Source organism: Lontra canadensis, unplaced genomic scaffold (genome assembly GCF_010015895.1).
Source record: "Lontra canadensis isolate GAN:19392208 unplaced genomic scaffold, GSC_riverotter_1.0 scaffold137, whole genome shotgun sequence".
Taxonomy (NCBI): Eukaryota; Metazoa; Chordata; class Mammalia; order Carnivora; family Mustelidae; genus Lontra; species Lontra canadensis.
This window is the reverse complement of record NW_022631131.1, coordinates 3,655,125-3,669,312: the sequence shown is the minus strand read 5'-3', so window position 1 is coordinate 3,669,312 and position 14,188 is coordinate 3,655,125. Positions and strand designations below refer to the sequence as shown.

General features: G+C 40.0%; 1 protein-coding gene across 1 annotated transcript in view; it reads left to right on the top strand.

The window, feature by feature from the left end:
• Positions 1–14,188, top strand: part of AATF (apoptosis antagonizing transcription factor) — a 63,928-nt gene that overhangs the window by 1,866 nt on the left and 47,874 nt on the right. Inside the window, exons 2-5 of the mRNA XM_032843298.1 lie at positions 506–620; positions 3,056–3,257; positions 3,995–4,159; positions 5,682–5,765. Of these exons, the coding sequence (XP_032699189.1) occupies positions 506–620; positions 3,056–3,257; positions 3,995–4,159; positions 5,682–5,765 (566 nt within the window). The remainder of the gene's footprint in view (positions 1–505; positions 621–3,055; positions 3,258–3,994; positions 4,160–5,681; positions 5,766–14,188) is intronic.

The following is a 14,188-nucleotide window of genomic DNA, read 5'->3' as shown; positions in this document are numbered from 1 at the left end:
GCAGCTCAAACCAGAGGCAAATGAGATCTCCTGAGGAAGGGCGATGACAGCAGCAGTGACGACACAGTAGGGATCCCAGGACAGACCTGTGCTCTTCAGGAGAGGAGGGATTGCTTAAGGAGTTGATTGATAGAGGGATAATCCAGGAGGTCGGTGGGTTACCTGTAGAAGCTAACACCATAAGGAAAAATGATTGGTTATGATGACAGGCCGGGTAGAACTTGGTCAATCTTGCTAAATTTAAGAACTCACAATTTATTGCAGACCCTTTCCTACACACTTTACATATGTTACCTCACTTGTTCCTCACAACAAACCTGTGAAGTGGGCACTGGCATTATTTCCTTTCAGGAATTCTGTGTTTCAGAGAGTTCTTAGGCCCCGGGTGCCCTTTGCCTACCCCCTACCCCGGCCAGAACTGCCCAGGAGTCATGAGTTACAGTCATTGCCTGCTTTGAAGAATTGTAGATAATTTATTTTTCCTTCTCTGTGCTTCATTTCCCAGGTCACAAGGCCCTTAAAGCATTGTTGAGGTCATTGGCAGATCTTCAGGAAGAGTTACTTTTCCAGTACCCAGACACTAGATATTTAGTAGACGGGACAAAGCCCAAAGCAGAAAGGTAAGGAAGGAATGGAGCTGTGGGGTTGCTTATTTTAATCTGAGTAGTTTCCCATCATTTTTGAAAAAGAAAGCCAAATCTTCTGCAGGCAGATATCATACTTATTGTTAGTAATAACAGAAAGACCTTCTTATATTTACTTGGTGGTCAGGATGGCACACAAGTTAAGAATTAGGTTTTCCTTTTTTATATTTACTTGTGCCTGCTTTTCTTTGTGGGCTTCTGCAAAAGGCATGCCTTTTCTTTAGACCTATTGAAATTAGGAGATAAGGGTGCCTGGTTGGTACAGTTGGTTGAGTGTCCAACTCCTGGCTTTGGCTCATGTTGTGATCTCAGGGTGGTGAGATCAAGTTCTGTGTCAGGCTTTGCACTAAGCATGGAGTTGGCTTGAGACTCTCTATCTTCCCCTCCCTCTGCCCTTCCCCATCTCAAATAAATAAGTCTTTAAAAGAAAAAAGAAATTAGGAGATGAAAGCTCATTTTTAATTTTAATTCTTTTTAAAAAAATAATGATTTTATTTATTTATTTGACAGAGAGAGACACGGTGAGAGAAGGAACACAAGCAGGGGGAGTGGGAGAGGGAGATGCAGGCCTCCCGCCGAGCTGGGAGCCTGACGCAAGGCTCAATCCCAGGATCCTGGGATCATGACCTGAGCAGAAGGCAGGTGCCCAACACCTGAGCCACCCAGGCACCTTTTAATTTCTTTTTTTAAAAGATTTTGTTTGAGAGCAAGCGAGCAAATGTGTGTATGAGTAGGGGGTGTGCAAAAGGAGAGGGAGAAGCAGGCTCCTCACTGAGCAGGCAACCAGATGTGGTACTCCACCCAGGACCCTGAGATCATGACCTGAGCTGAAAGCAGGCACTTAACTGACTAAGCCACCCAGGCGTCCCTTAATTTTAATTTTTTTTTTAAGATTGTGTTTATTTGTCGGTAGGGGGAGGAGAGAGAGACAGCACAGGCAGAGGGAGAAGTAGGCACCCTGCTGAGCAAGGGGGTCAATGCGGGGCTGGATCCTCAGACCCTGGGGTCATGACTTGAGCCAAGGGCAGCAGCTTAACTGACTGAGCCACCCAGGCATCCTTTAATTTTAATTCTTAATTAATGTTTATGCAGTAGTTTGTGCCAATACCATGGAATTGCTGGTCACAGCCATCTCCTTTTCAGTGAGGGAAGAAGCAGTTATTTTGAAGGATGGAAAATTTTCAGAAAGGCATGGAATATATATAAACGTGTTTACTTTTTCTGAAGTTGTCACATTTGATAAAGGATTTCCACAGCACCACCCCCCACCCACCCACCTGTTTGAGCCTGCTGTATATGGTACCTGCTTGCTTTTTTCCCTTTGGGCTTATCCTTTGCTCCATTCATTTTTAGTTGGAGGGACAACAGTAAGCTCAAATTTATTGAGCACCTATAATGTGTTGGGGTCAGTAGTCCAGTGAGTCTAAGTGGCTTGCATGATAGAGGCTGTATTACTTGATCCGGGCAGTTGCCTTTATTTCAGCGTAGTTCCCGTTCTCTTGCCCACTGCTTTGAGTTTCCTTCACATTCAGCTCTTTTCCTTTGATTCAACTAATATTATTCTGCTTTCCTGAACAATTGGTTACAGGGAGACACATTTCCTTTATTGATTTGGGGATTAAGGTCATAAAAATATGATTATGTGTTTAATTTTTAAAGACCATCTTGTAACAGTATAGGCCTGGTTCATATGCATTTCTTTTTTTTTTTTTTTTTTTAAGATTTTATTTATTTATTTGAGAGAGAGGCAGTGAGAGAGAGCATGAGCGAGGAGAAGGTCAGAAGCAGAAGCAGACTCCCCATGGAGCTGGGAGCCCGATGCGGGACTCGATCCTGGGACTCCGGGATCATGACCTGAGCCGAAAGCAGTCGTCCAACCAACTGAGCCACCCAGGCGTCCCTCATATGCATTTCTAATAATGTTTTTACAACCTCATTTATTTTTACGGTTTGCTTACCTTTTAAAAAAATATTTCTAAGCCAGTAATTTTTATATTTATTTGAAAAGTTACATGAGTTTTTGATTGAGCTCACGAACTTTCTTTCAAACAAAAAGCCACCCTCCCTCCCATCTGAGGTGTTTTTTAAAAATGTAGACAGAATAGGGAAGGCCTGGGGCGTTTGGGTTGTCTCAGTTGTTAGGCGTCTGCCTTCGGCTCAGGTCATGATCCCAGGGTGCTGAGATCGAGCCCCACATCAGGCTCCTTGCTCAGCAGGGAGCCTGCTTCTCACTGTCTCACTCCTCCAGCTTGTGTTTCCTCTCTCGCTATGTCTCTCTCTGTCAAATAAATTTCAAAAACCTTAAAAAAAAAATAGGGAAGGCCTAAATACTCTCAACTTCATGTGAGCCTAGCTTTTTACTTGGGTGGTGTTTGTGTACATTGAACTTAATGTTCTTATTGATTTTACAGTGAGGAGGAGATTTCCAGTGAAGATGAAGATCTATTAGAAGAGAAGAAGAAGCAGAGAAGGGCCCCACCAAAGAGGAAGCTGGAAATGGAGGACTATCCCAGCTTTATGGCAAAGCGTTTTGCTGACTTTACAGTCTACAGGAACCGCACACTTCAGAAGTGGCATGATAAAACCAAGCTGGCTTCTGGAAAACTGGGGAAGGCAAGTATGTGGTGTTTGTGTGTGTGTGTGTGTGTGTGTGTACATGTGTGTAACAGAGTTTGTGTCAACCTGAAGCAGTTTAAAGACATTGGAACTACAGCTCATTGATACAGATAATGTCATGATGTAATAGTAATCAGTCATTTCTACAGAAAAATTTACTGAACTCCTGCCATTCAGTCCTGGGATTTTAATTTTATTAGAAGGCATATTTTGGTGACACCTGGGTGATTCCGTTGCTTAAGCCTCCAACTCTTGATTTCAGCTCAGGTCATGATATCAGGGTAGTGAGATCTAGCCCTGTGTCAGACTCTGTACTCAGCATTGAGTCTGTTTGGGATTCTCTCTCTCCCTCTGCCCCCTCCCCCTGCTTGACTGCTCTCTCTCTCAAATAAATAAAGTCTTTTTTTTTTTTTTTTTTTTAAAGAATATTTTGTTCTAGAAAATGACCTTGTAAGTGTTCAGATGTTTGGGAATACAAAATACTCAAAGAAGTGGATTTTTCAACAGTTACAGAAGGTGTGAAAGTTAATCTCTGGGTATAGGAACGCCTTAGACTAAATTTTTTTTTTCCCTGAGAACAATTACAGCCATTCACAAAGTCAGTCTGTAACACAAAGTCCCTCTGAAAGGAGGATTGTCTATTTCTTTGCTGACACAGAAAGATAGAGAAACCAATGTAGCTGCCTTCAGCACAGACTTTCTGCATTATCTGACACTGGTTAATGTTGTTGCAGGGTTTTGGTGCCTTTGAACGCTCAATCTTGACTCAGATCGATCATATTCTGATGGACAAAGAAAGATTACTTCGAAGGACACAGACCAAGCGCTCCATCTACCGAGTTCTTGGCAAACCTGAACCGGCAACGCAGCTTCTCCCGGAGAGTTTGCCAGGACAACCGGTAAGAGCTCTGGGATGCTGGGTGATTACAGGGAGCAGTTTCTGTGAGGCTAATTAGCTGAAAAATCTGATCACCTGCTTGTAGGTATTACCCTTGGTATAAGAAGTTCATGAAAGGGAAAAAAGCACAAACTTTACTAGATTGTAAATTGACTAGAAACTGAGAGTTTGTGCAAGGAGAAAGTTCTTTTAAAATGGAGCTATTATTAACTTGTGTGTAGTCTTCTTTTATTTTTGAGTTTGACATGAGCCTGGTAATGGAACCATTCGTAATCGAATTTTTAAAAATTCAGTTTTAGAGCTGCTTCTCTAGCAGTATCAGTATGGAAGGAAGTGTGCATTTTATGTCAGACGTTTAGATACTATAGAAAAGGATCCATATCTGGAGCACATTCTTTTGTTTAAAGAAACTTTTATTTATAGAAGTATATACTTAATAATTTTTTTCAAAGTTCAGAAGAATTTAAAATGAAAAGTAAAATTCTGCTTCTCCGATTACACCAGTGTTCATTTGTAACTGTAACAAGACATTTTCTATTCATATAACTATATATAGATATAACACATATGCATATATAGAAACATGGTTCTGTTTTTTTTCTAACTGGGATGATTTATGTGTTTATATAAAGTATTCATACACTATATAAAATCTTACTATTTTTTAAATTTAATTTTTCCTGGGCACTTTTCTAAATCATTACATAGGGATTTTTTATCTCATTTTTCCCAGTACTAGGCTATGGGGTATTCCATTGTAGGTGTGTACTATAATTCATTGAAACAGTGGCTGTTTATGTTGTCTCCAGCTTAGAGACAGTGCTATAGGAAACATTCATGAGCATTTATAATACGTGTATTTGTGTGAACATACGGATAGATTTCTCAAAGTGGAAATGTCAAATCAAAGAGAATACACATATTAAATCCTGATAGATGTTACTGAGTGCCTCCAGAAAGGTTGCATTAATTTCCATTTCCAGGGACACCTGGGTAGCTCAGTTGGTTAAGTGGCTGCCTTCGGCTCAGATCATGATCCCGGCGTCCTGGGATCGAGTCCCACATCGGGCTCCTTGCTCGGCGGAGAGCCTGCTTCTCCCTCTGCCTCTGCTGCCGCTCTGCCTGCCTGCGCTCTCTCTCTCTCTCTCTCTCTGGCAAATAAATAAATAAAATCTTTAAAAAAAAAAAAGTAATAATAATTTCCATTTCCACCAGTTCTGTTTTCTGGTACTGAATGTTGCCAGGTTTAGAGCTGAAAAATGGAGTGTTCTCATATTAATATTCATGTATTTAATTAGAATGAGGTTAAACATATTTTTATGTGATTATTGACAGTTTTTTGTTATTTTCATGTCGAGTGCATAATTAATGTTTTGTCCATTTTTTTTATTGGAATATTTTTGTTCTTTAGTTGTAAGAGCTCTTTGTATCTTAAGAAAGCTGCTTTCCTGTTATATACTGTTATACACATTATTTGTGGTGGCTAAATTACTTTGATTACCCTTTGGATTCACTCCTTCTAGGAGGTCCTTCCTCAAGCCCCTGCCAATGCCCACCTGAAGGACTTGGATGGTGAAATCTTTGATGACGATGACTTTTACCACCAGGTATGATTTTTACAGTTTTCTTTTATTACAGATCAGGTTTTAGCATTTCAAAACAGCTCATAGAATTCTCTGACCAAAAGGTGGCTTACTTTGGAAGGAGGATAGAGTCAGAGAGTTAGAACTGCTATCTTTAAGATTGACTTACTGTGTAATTCTGAGTCTGTTTTTGGTTTCTCTTTTTTAAGAGTTTATTTTTTTAAAGTAATCTCTACACCCTGTGTGGGACTGGAATTCACAACCTAGAGTCTTATGCTCTACCAACTCAGCCAGCCAGCTGCCCCTGTTGTGCTCCTATGTTGTATTTTTCCTTTTGAAATGAAAAACAACTGCAACTACTTTGTTAGTCACTGCAGAGTGTGAAGTATCTGTAAAAAAGCTGCAACTTCCTTGAGTCCGGAGGTTTATTTTTTCTCAACCATTTTTGCTAATATTTATAGAGGATTTTTTGTTAGTTGTTTGGTTTCTTGTCCTGTTGCTATTAGATTGGGATATGGAGCTTAAAGGGTTGGGCTCCCAGAGTCCTTGAACTGCATTTCTGGTTCTATTGCTTATTAAGTGTTTTGCCTTTGGGGCGTGTGTGTGTGTGCGCGCGCGTGCATGCATGCGTGCGTGTCTGTTCACATCAGTTAAGTATGTATTGAGATTGTCTGCTACTATGGATTATAACAATAATGTAATGTTTTGAAGACAGAATTGGTAGAGGTTGAAATATGGCCCAGTTTTGATATCTCTTTCCGAATGTCCCCCAGGTCTTTCCCTGACATTCTCTGCTGGCATGCTGCCCTTTTTGTTTGTTTGTTTGTTTGTTTGTTTTAAAATTTTATTTATTTACTTGACAAAGATCACAAGTAGGCAGAGAGAGGGGGAAGCAGGCTCGCCGCTGAGCAGTGAGCCGGATACGGGACTCGATCCCAGGACCCTGAGATCATGACCTGAGCCCAAGGCAGAGGCTTAACCCACTGAGCCACCCAGGTGCCCACATGCTGCTCTTTTTAATGATGCTAGTGACTGTAAAGGTAGACTAAACATTTGTGCTGTTCTAAAGAACTAAAATAATTTCCTGTAATCCTGGGTCTCCTGAAAAGCCATACTTAATGAAGTGTGCTTTGGGATATACCTTTTCTAGCTTTGGAGAATCAAGGATGCTATTCAGCAGTGACACACCAGCTTTTGTTGAGCCATTATTTATCAAGATATTCTTTTTTTCTCAGCTGAATTTTTAGTGTGTTGACTTTCGCCAAAGAATTTGCAACTGCTTGTTGAAGGTTTAGCCATGATGACTGTATTATGTATTTGGTATATGAAGGAAAGAATATGGGAAAATTACACTGTGAGGCCAATAGAACAGGTGATTGTGTACAGGGGATAGCTTTGAGTCTTTGCCCTAAGAAGAGAAATAATCTTTCTATTCATTCTGGAATGTTCAATGAAATTATTGCCGTAAGTGAGCCTTAAAAGTAATGATGAGAGGGTATAGGAAGGAGGATTGGTGTGTCCTCAGGTGGTCCTAGTCAGAGGTCCTGATTCTTTTTTCTATTTCTTCTCTATTATATCCATTTGTCAGAAGAGTACGGAACTCTATTTTGTTCTAGGGTGTCTAAGGAAGTACCTGATATGGGATATTAATGCTATGTAATTGTGTGAGATCATGGGAGACAATCAGAAATGCTCCAGTCTTCATTAATTGAAGTGTACATTGTTCGATGGAAAGTGCATCATAAATTAAATAGGCTTTATAAAATTAAACTGAAATTACTGAGGAGAAGTTGCTTCCACTGGCAATCCTTAGTCTGAAAGATTTTTTATTTTTTTTATCTTTTTTTTTTTTTTGCCTGGAGGTCTGTTTAAAAAGAAATAGCATTACTTGATTGGCCCTTCATCCCAATTAATAATTTTACCTTCGATAAATTTTGATTTCAGAGTTATGACTAGTCACATCTTAGCTTTTCCCCTTGCTGGTTAATTGGGGTGCTGGGGTTAATCTAAATTAAAACTTAAACTAATAGAGGTCAGCAAGGCAGCTGAAACACCTGAGTGAAACAAATGGGGCTGCCAGGCGCAACTTTATCTTGGCTGTTTCCCAAGAGGGAAGTGGCAGCAAATTGGAGTTGTTTCAGCCTTCTGTAAAGGTGAATGATGGGTGACACTTGTTAATGTACAGCCACTCCGGAAGCATTCCAGATTGCTTTGCTGCTGTACCAACTGCCGCCATCCATGCACAGTCAGTAGGAACTGGACCAGTTGCCAACATCTGGCAGCACAGCAAGGAATGGGTGCAAGTCTTGAAACCCCGCAGATTCTAAATATGGTGCTTAGAACTGTGCAGGCTTTAATCACTTACCACTCTTTGGCAGCGGGCTACGACAGCTTATCCTAGCCTCGTACATCACATCCCGACATCTGCTGAGCCTTGAGGCAGCTGCACATTCATTTTCTTTTCTTGCCTTTTCTCTTTGCCTCCTATTCCTCCTCTTCTCCCCACTCCCTCCCTCCTCCCCACACCACCTCCCCACTCCCCACCCAGCCGCTTCCCTTCAGTTTTCCTCTCCCTCCCCAATATACTTCTTGGGAGAGATGATCTGTAAAGATTACTGCTTCATTGTGTGCAAGTAATTGTGGTGATGCCAGGCCCTTGACAGACACAGCGCAGCACCTGTTCTGCTGACCTGGTTAATTTCTTCTGTTGAGTGGGATTTGCCCGAGATTGGAGCTGAAGCCAATTCAATGATAAGGCTAAAGAAAATGGCTGTATGTTTTCTGTCACCTCCCAATTAAATTGGCTTCATAAAGTGCTTTCCTTTATTTGTCAGGGTAGTAAGCCTGAGCTAAGTGTTGCATTCAGAAGTGGTACAATGTATTACAATGGGCCTGTGAGTTTTCATTTGTGTTTTTTTTATGTGGTCATATGGAAGAGCTGGGTGGTGAATATAATACACTTCGCCATTTTTTTTTTTTTAAACCATACTTGAAGCCAGACTCTTTGGTTCCATGTTTTGTAAGGAAGAGATTATAGCCACATTGAATTTTAATGTTTCATTGTAAGGGTTTAAAGGCTTACTTGGTTAATTCAGGCTGTGTAAATGCCCTAACTACTGAGAATGATATTCAGGGTCACAATACCCAACATACACACGCATTCTCCGCCCCCCCCCACCCTTTGTTTCATAATGGGCCTTAAATCACTATAACTTTGAAAGTATATCAGTATTATTTAATAAAGGTACATATGTATAGGTATGTTCATGTGTGTATATATATACATAGACAGAGAGAGGTATCAGATATCATAAGTAATCATAATTTTTTGAGCTGAAAAGAACTTTACAAGAAACTGCATCCCTGAGAAGTTAAGTAACTTCCTGGAAGCCATATACTAGATGGCAACACGAGTACTTGATCTCAAGACTTTTTAGACCAAGTCCTGTTCTTTCTGTACCTTTATTTCTTCAATATTTCATTCTTGAGCCATCAAAAGACTTCACTATGGTATTACATATTTCAGTTTGTAAATAAGCTTCATTTTCTTAGAACCGGGAGAAATATTATTTGTGTTAGTCATTTTTTTTTCTTGAAAGGCAGATGATTTATTGAACTCCTATTACTTAACAATTCTAATGAAAAAAATTAGCTTATTAGTTGTGCTGCTGGTTTGTTTGGAAACTGGAATTGCTGAAAGCTTGAAGTATACCCAGTGGGAAGATTTTATGAGAGAAACTGTTCACCTGCTGTAGGCATTTCTGAGTTTCCCTCTCAAGTGGAATTAGTTTGCATTGGCCTATTTCTTGTCAAAGCTCATCCCTAAAGACAATTTCACAAAACAGGAGGGTTGTAAATGACCACAAAGGATGAGCCATTGAGAAACGTTTTCAGTATCTGTTTTTCATTTTCATTATCCTGTTTGCTGAGTTCTATGAGCTGTGTTATCTGTATGACTGTGTAAGGTTTTTCTTTTGTTTTGACTTGATTTTTTAAACCATCAGTTGATCTTTGACTTGAAAAGCCTGCATTCTTAAAGATTTGAGGAAGGACTAACATTTACTGAACACTAGTTATGTGCTACTCCTTGGCTTAGTAGCTCAGTGCTTGACATACATCTTTATTTAATCCCTACAAGATCTCCAGGTTGAGATACGACTGCACTTAGCAATGAGCAATAGAAAGTGACTGCTTTTATTCTTTTCATATCACAGACCTTGGACTAGTTTCTTGTCGGTTCATGAGGTATTTTGTTCTGAAAGGACTAATTGAGCTTAGATATTGACAAATCGATACCTGGATTTCTAAGGGTTCATTAGGATTTTGTATGTTGCATCTAGCTCTGTTTAGTTTTGATCTGGTTTGTCCTGTCACTTTGAATTTAACCAGGAGTGTCTAGAGAAAGGGATAATAGGTTTTGCTCTTTAGATGACCACTTTGATGGGTAAAATTTCTCCTTTCACATGCCATCAGGGCATGGCTATAACTGACCTTGCCACCATGCTGGACTTAGACATTTGATAATGCCACAAACAAGTAATTACTAATTCGGTGAACTATTAAAAGTCGATAATGTTAAGAAATAAGGAAGAGGCAAGCTTTCTGACAAGGTAGTTTACTAATTAAATTGGTGAGTGATTAATATGGACAGTTGATGTGGTGGCTTTAATTGCATACATTTAGATCTCAGTGTGAATAAGATGTTTCAAGCCATTCCTGTGGTTAATGCCAATACAGTATCCTTACTGTTGGCATATATCTTTCCAGTGGTTCAGTTGTTGGTTAATAATATATTTTAAAGTTTGATTTGAACCTGTTCCTTTTAATTAGTTGTCAAAAAACAGATACCTTCTGGTTCAGAGCAGTATTTCATTTTTATTTTGTTACTGTTACTTGAGATGTGGGTTGTGTTTCTTAAAAATTTGATAAAACTTACTACATGTAGCCCTGTATGATGATTTTAGAGAGGATATAGATATGAAGTACATAAACTTGAAGATTGAAATTATGGCAGAAATGCAGCAGAGAACCAGTTAGGTTTCTTGAGGCATAGTATAGGTTTAAAAACAAAACAACAACAAAACAATCTGGGGCATCTGGGTATCTTAGTTGGTTGAGTGTCCAGCTCTTGATTTTGGCTCAAATCATGATCTCCGTGTCGTGAGACCAAGTGTTAGGTTTCGCGCTTGGGCAGGGAGTCTGCTTGGGATTCTCCCTCTCCTCTGCCCCTTCCCCCGTGTATTCTCTCTCCCTCTCCCTCTTTCGAATAAATAAATAAACCTTAAAAAACAAATGACAACAAAAACAAACCAAATACCAATGACCAATTAAACTCGTTTTAAGGAATTTTTTTTTTTTAAGATTTTATTTGTTTATTTGACAGAGATCACAAGTAGGCAGAGAGTCAGGCAGAGAGCGAGAGAGAGGGAAGCAGGCTCCCTGATGAGCAGAGAGCCTGATGCGGGACTCGATCCCAGGACCCTGAGATCATGACCTGAGCCGAAGGCAGGGGTTTAACCCACTGAGCCACCCAGGCGCCCTAAACTCCAGTTTTAATAATTACAAGATTATTTTGTGTACCACATGTAAGAATTTTATTTGAGATATATTCTAGCTTCTGTGCTGTCACTGTTGATGTGTCAGTGTTTAAACCCAAATTCACCATCAGTATTGGCATTTGACTGTTAGCATGGGCTTGCCCTTGTGCAGACTGCATGGGGTAGGAGACCCAAAGCTGTATTTTAAACACAAGGCCCAGAAATTTCATCCAACAGTCGTGTCAAGGGAAAGTACACGTGGCTGGCCCTCATTTCTTTCAGTTTCCTTGCTTTAAAAAACATCAGAGCATGACTTCAGTACTACTACCTCGTTTAACAATGGTAAAACCTCAGAACAAAGCCTGAAGCAGTACATTTTATGGAGCCAGCTAGGAAAGAGATAAGAATTGGCTTAGAAATGTTGAAGAAACTTTTTCAAACACAGGTGATACCCTGGGAATATGCTAGGCAAATATGTGGCCAAAATTGCCTTTTCTATACTAATAAGCACAATGTCAGCCAGCTGAGTATAAATCAAGCACAGGACTCCAGCAGTATTTTAGTGGCCCAGAGTGAAGATTTTGGTACTTCTCAGGAATGGGGAATGCTACCTGTTCCCTAAAGTAAATATGATGTCTTATTAAATCATACTCCTTTAAAGTCAATGATAGGGAAAAATGATTTGGCGTAGAAAGGAGAGGTTAGATAGCATCTTTGAAGAACATCAAGGCCAGAATGACTTTTTTGTGAACTGGAGCCTAAAGCAAGTACATGACTAGTATAGGATCACCCCACTTAGTGAGTTGGGACATGGAAATCCAAGAATTCTTGCTCCTGGTTTGATTTTCTTTCCAGCATATTAAGCTGCCCTTTGATCTGACATGTTTGAAAATCCATTTGAAAATTTCCTTTTCAGAATAAATCTGTTTAGGATATTGGACATCCAGTGAGTATATATGTTTGCACTCTGACACTTTTATGCAGTTATGAACTTCATTAAGTTAACACTTAATTATACCAGATGCTAGGTTTATAAAGACAGAATCCCTGCCCAAGGAATTTGTGTCATCCCAAAAGGAGTGAGATTCTCTCTTAATTTGTATGGTCACACATCTTCTCCTTAAGAGTATGACTTAATTAAAACTCGTGTGGAGAAAGTAAATGGTGAAAGAGAGTAATTGGGTCCTTGATACAAAAACATACATGTAGTTGTCTGGTGTCTGCCTCAAGCACTGATTAACATACCAGTTTCTCTCCCAGCATATACCTGATCTGATTCCTAAAGTCATTTTCTATAACTTCTGAAAGACCTTAAGAGGGGTGCCTTAGTGGCTCAGTCAGTTGAGCATCTGTCCGACTCTTGGTTTTGGCTCAGATCATGATCTCAGCGTCCTGGGATGGAGCCCCTCTTGGGGCTCTGCACTCAAGAGGGAGTCTGCTTATCTCCTCCTCCCTCTATCCCTCCTCCCAGCTTGTATGTGAGGGCACATGCTTGCTCTCTCTCTCTCTCAAATAAAGAAAGAAATCTTTAAAAAATAAAATTAAATAAAAGATTCTAAGAGATGTTGTTTGATATAAACTCTGGATAATATAAAATCCCTATTTTCTAAGAATGTAGTAATTGTTAAAAGCTCGATTGAGATGCCAGTCACCACTGAAACTTATTTCAGGTTAGCATAGCCTTCATGTTGGTGATAGGTATTGGAGGGTTCATTTAGCTCTGGCCTGCTTTTGTGTATTTCTGAAACTTTCTATAATAGTTAAGGAGAAAAAAAGCCTTCAGGTTTCTTTCTTCCTTGCATCATTCATTCAATAAATATTTGCCTACCTGCTGTGTCTTTGAGTAACTGCTATTTTAGGCTGTGCTGTGCTGTCTAATGCAGTAGCTGCTAGCCACGTGTAGCTATTTAAATTTAAGTTAATTAAAATAGATTACAGTTAAAAATTCAGTTCCTCAGTCATACTGGCCACATCTCAAGTGCTACGTGGCCACATGTGCTAGTGGCTACACTATTGGACAGTGCAAGTATAGAACTTTTCCTCATCGTAGGAAACGTAGAACATAGAACAAAGCCAAGTTCTGTTGTTGTGAGCCTCCATTCTAGCTTAGAGCTGGGATGAAAGGGGAAATGTATAGTGACTGTATAATAAGAAATTCTAAAACTGGGTATGGGTGAAGGGAATACTAGGGTAGAGATGGGATGGTTGCTATTTTTGTGTAGGAAATTCAGGGCATAAGGCTGTACTTGAGCAGAGACCTGAAGGAAATAAATAGCAGCCATGCAGGTGCCTGGAGGAAGAGACTTGGGGACAAAGGGAATGACAAGTACAGAGCCTCTGAGGCACAGTGGAGCGTCCCACTCTCCAGTGTCTTTGGGGTGGAATAGCAAGAAAGAGTGATATGAGAAGAGAGAAGAGAGGTAATGCAGGGCCAGGTACTGTAGATCTTTGTAAGCTCTTGCGGCACTGTGGTTTTTATTGTGACTGAAATGAGAAACCACTGAAGGAGTTTGAATAGAGGAGTTGCATGATTGGACTAATATTTCGGAAGAATCTCTCTGCTGGCTCATGTTGAGAATAAACTGTAGGGGATAAGGTGGCAAAGATGAAACGAGTTAAGAATCTAGTGATAATCAGTCAAGAGATGGTGGTAGCTGGGACTAGGGTGGTTTGCAGGGAATGCTAAGTGGTTGGATTCTGAATTTTTGTTCAGGGTGAACTGACAGGATTTGCTATTGGATTTCATACGGGGTGTGGAAAGAGAGGAGTCCAGGATGACTTGAAGGTTTTTGGCCTGAGCAATTGGAAGGACGAAATTGCCATTTACTGAGATGAGGAAAACAATGAGAGAAGCTAATTTGGAGGAGAAATCTGGAATGTAGTTTTGGTTTTATTAAGCTTTTTTTCCCT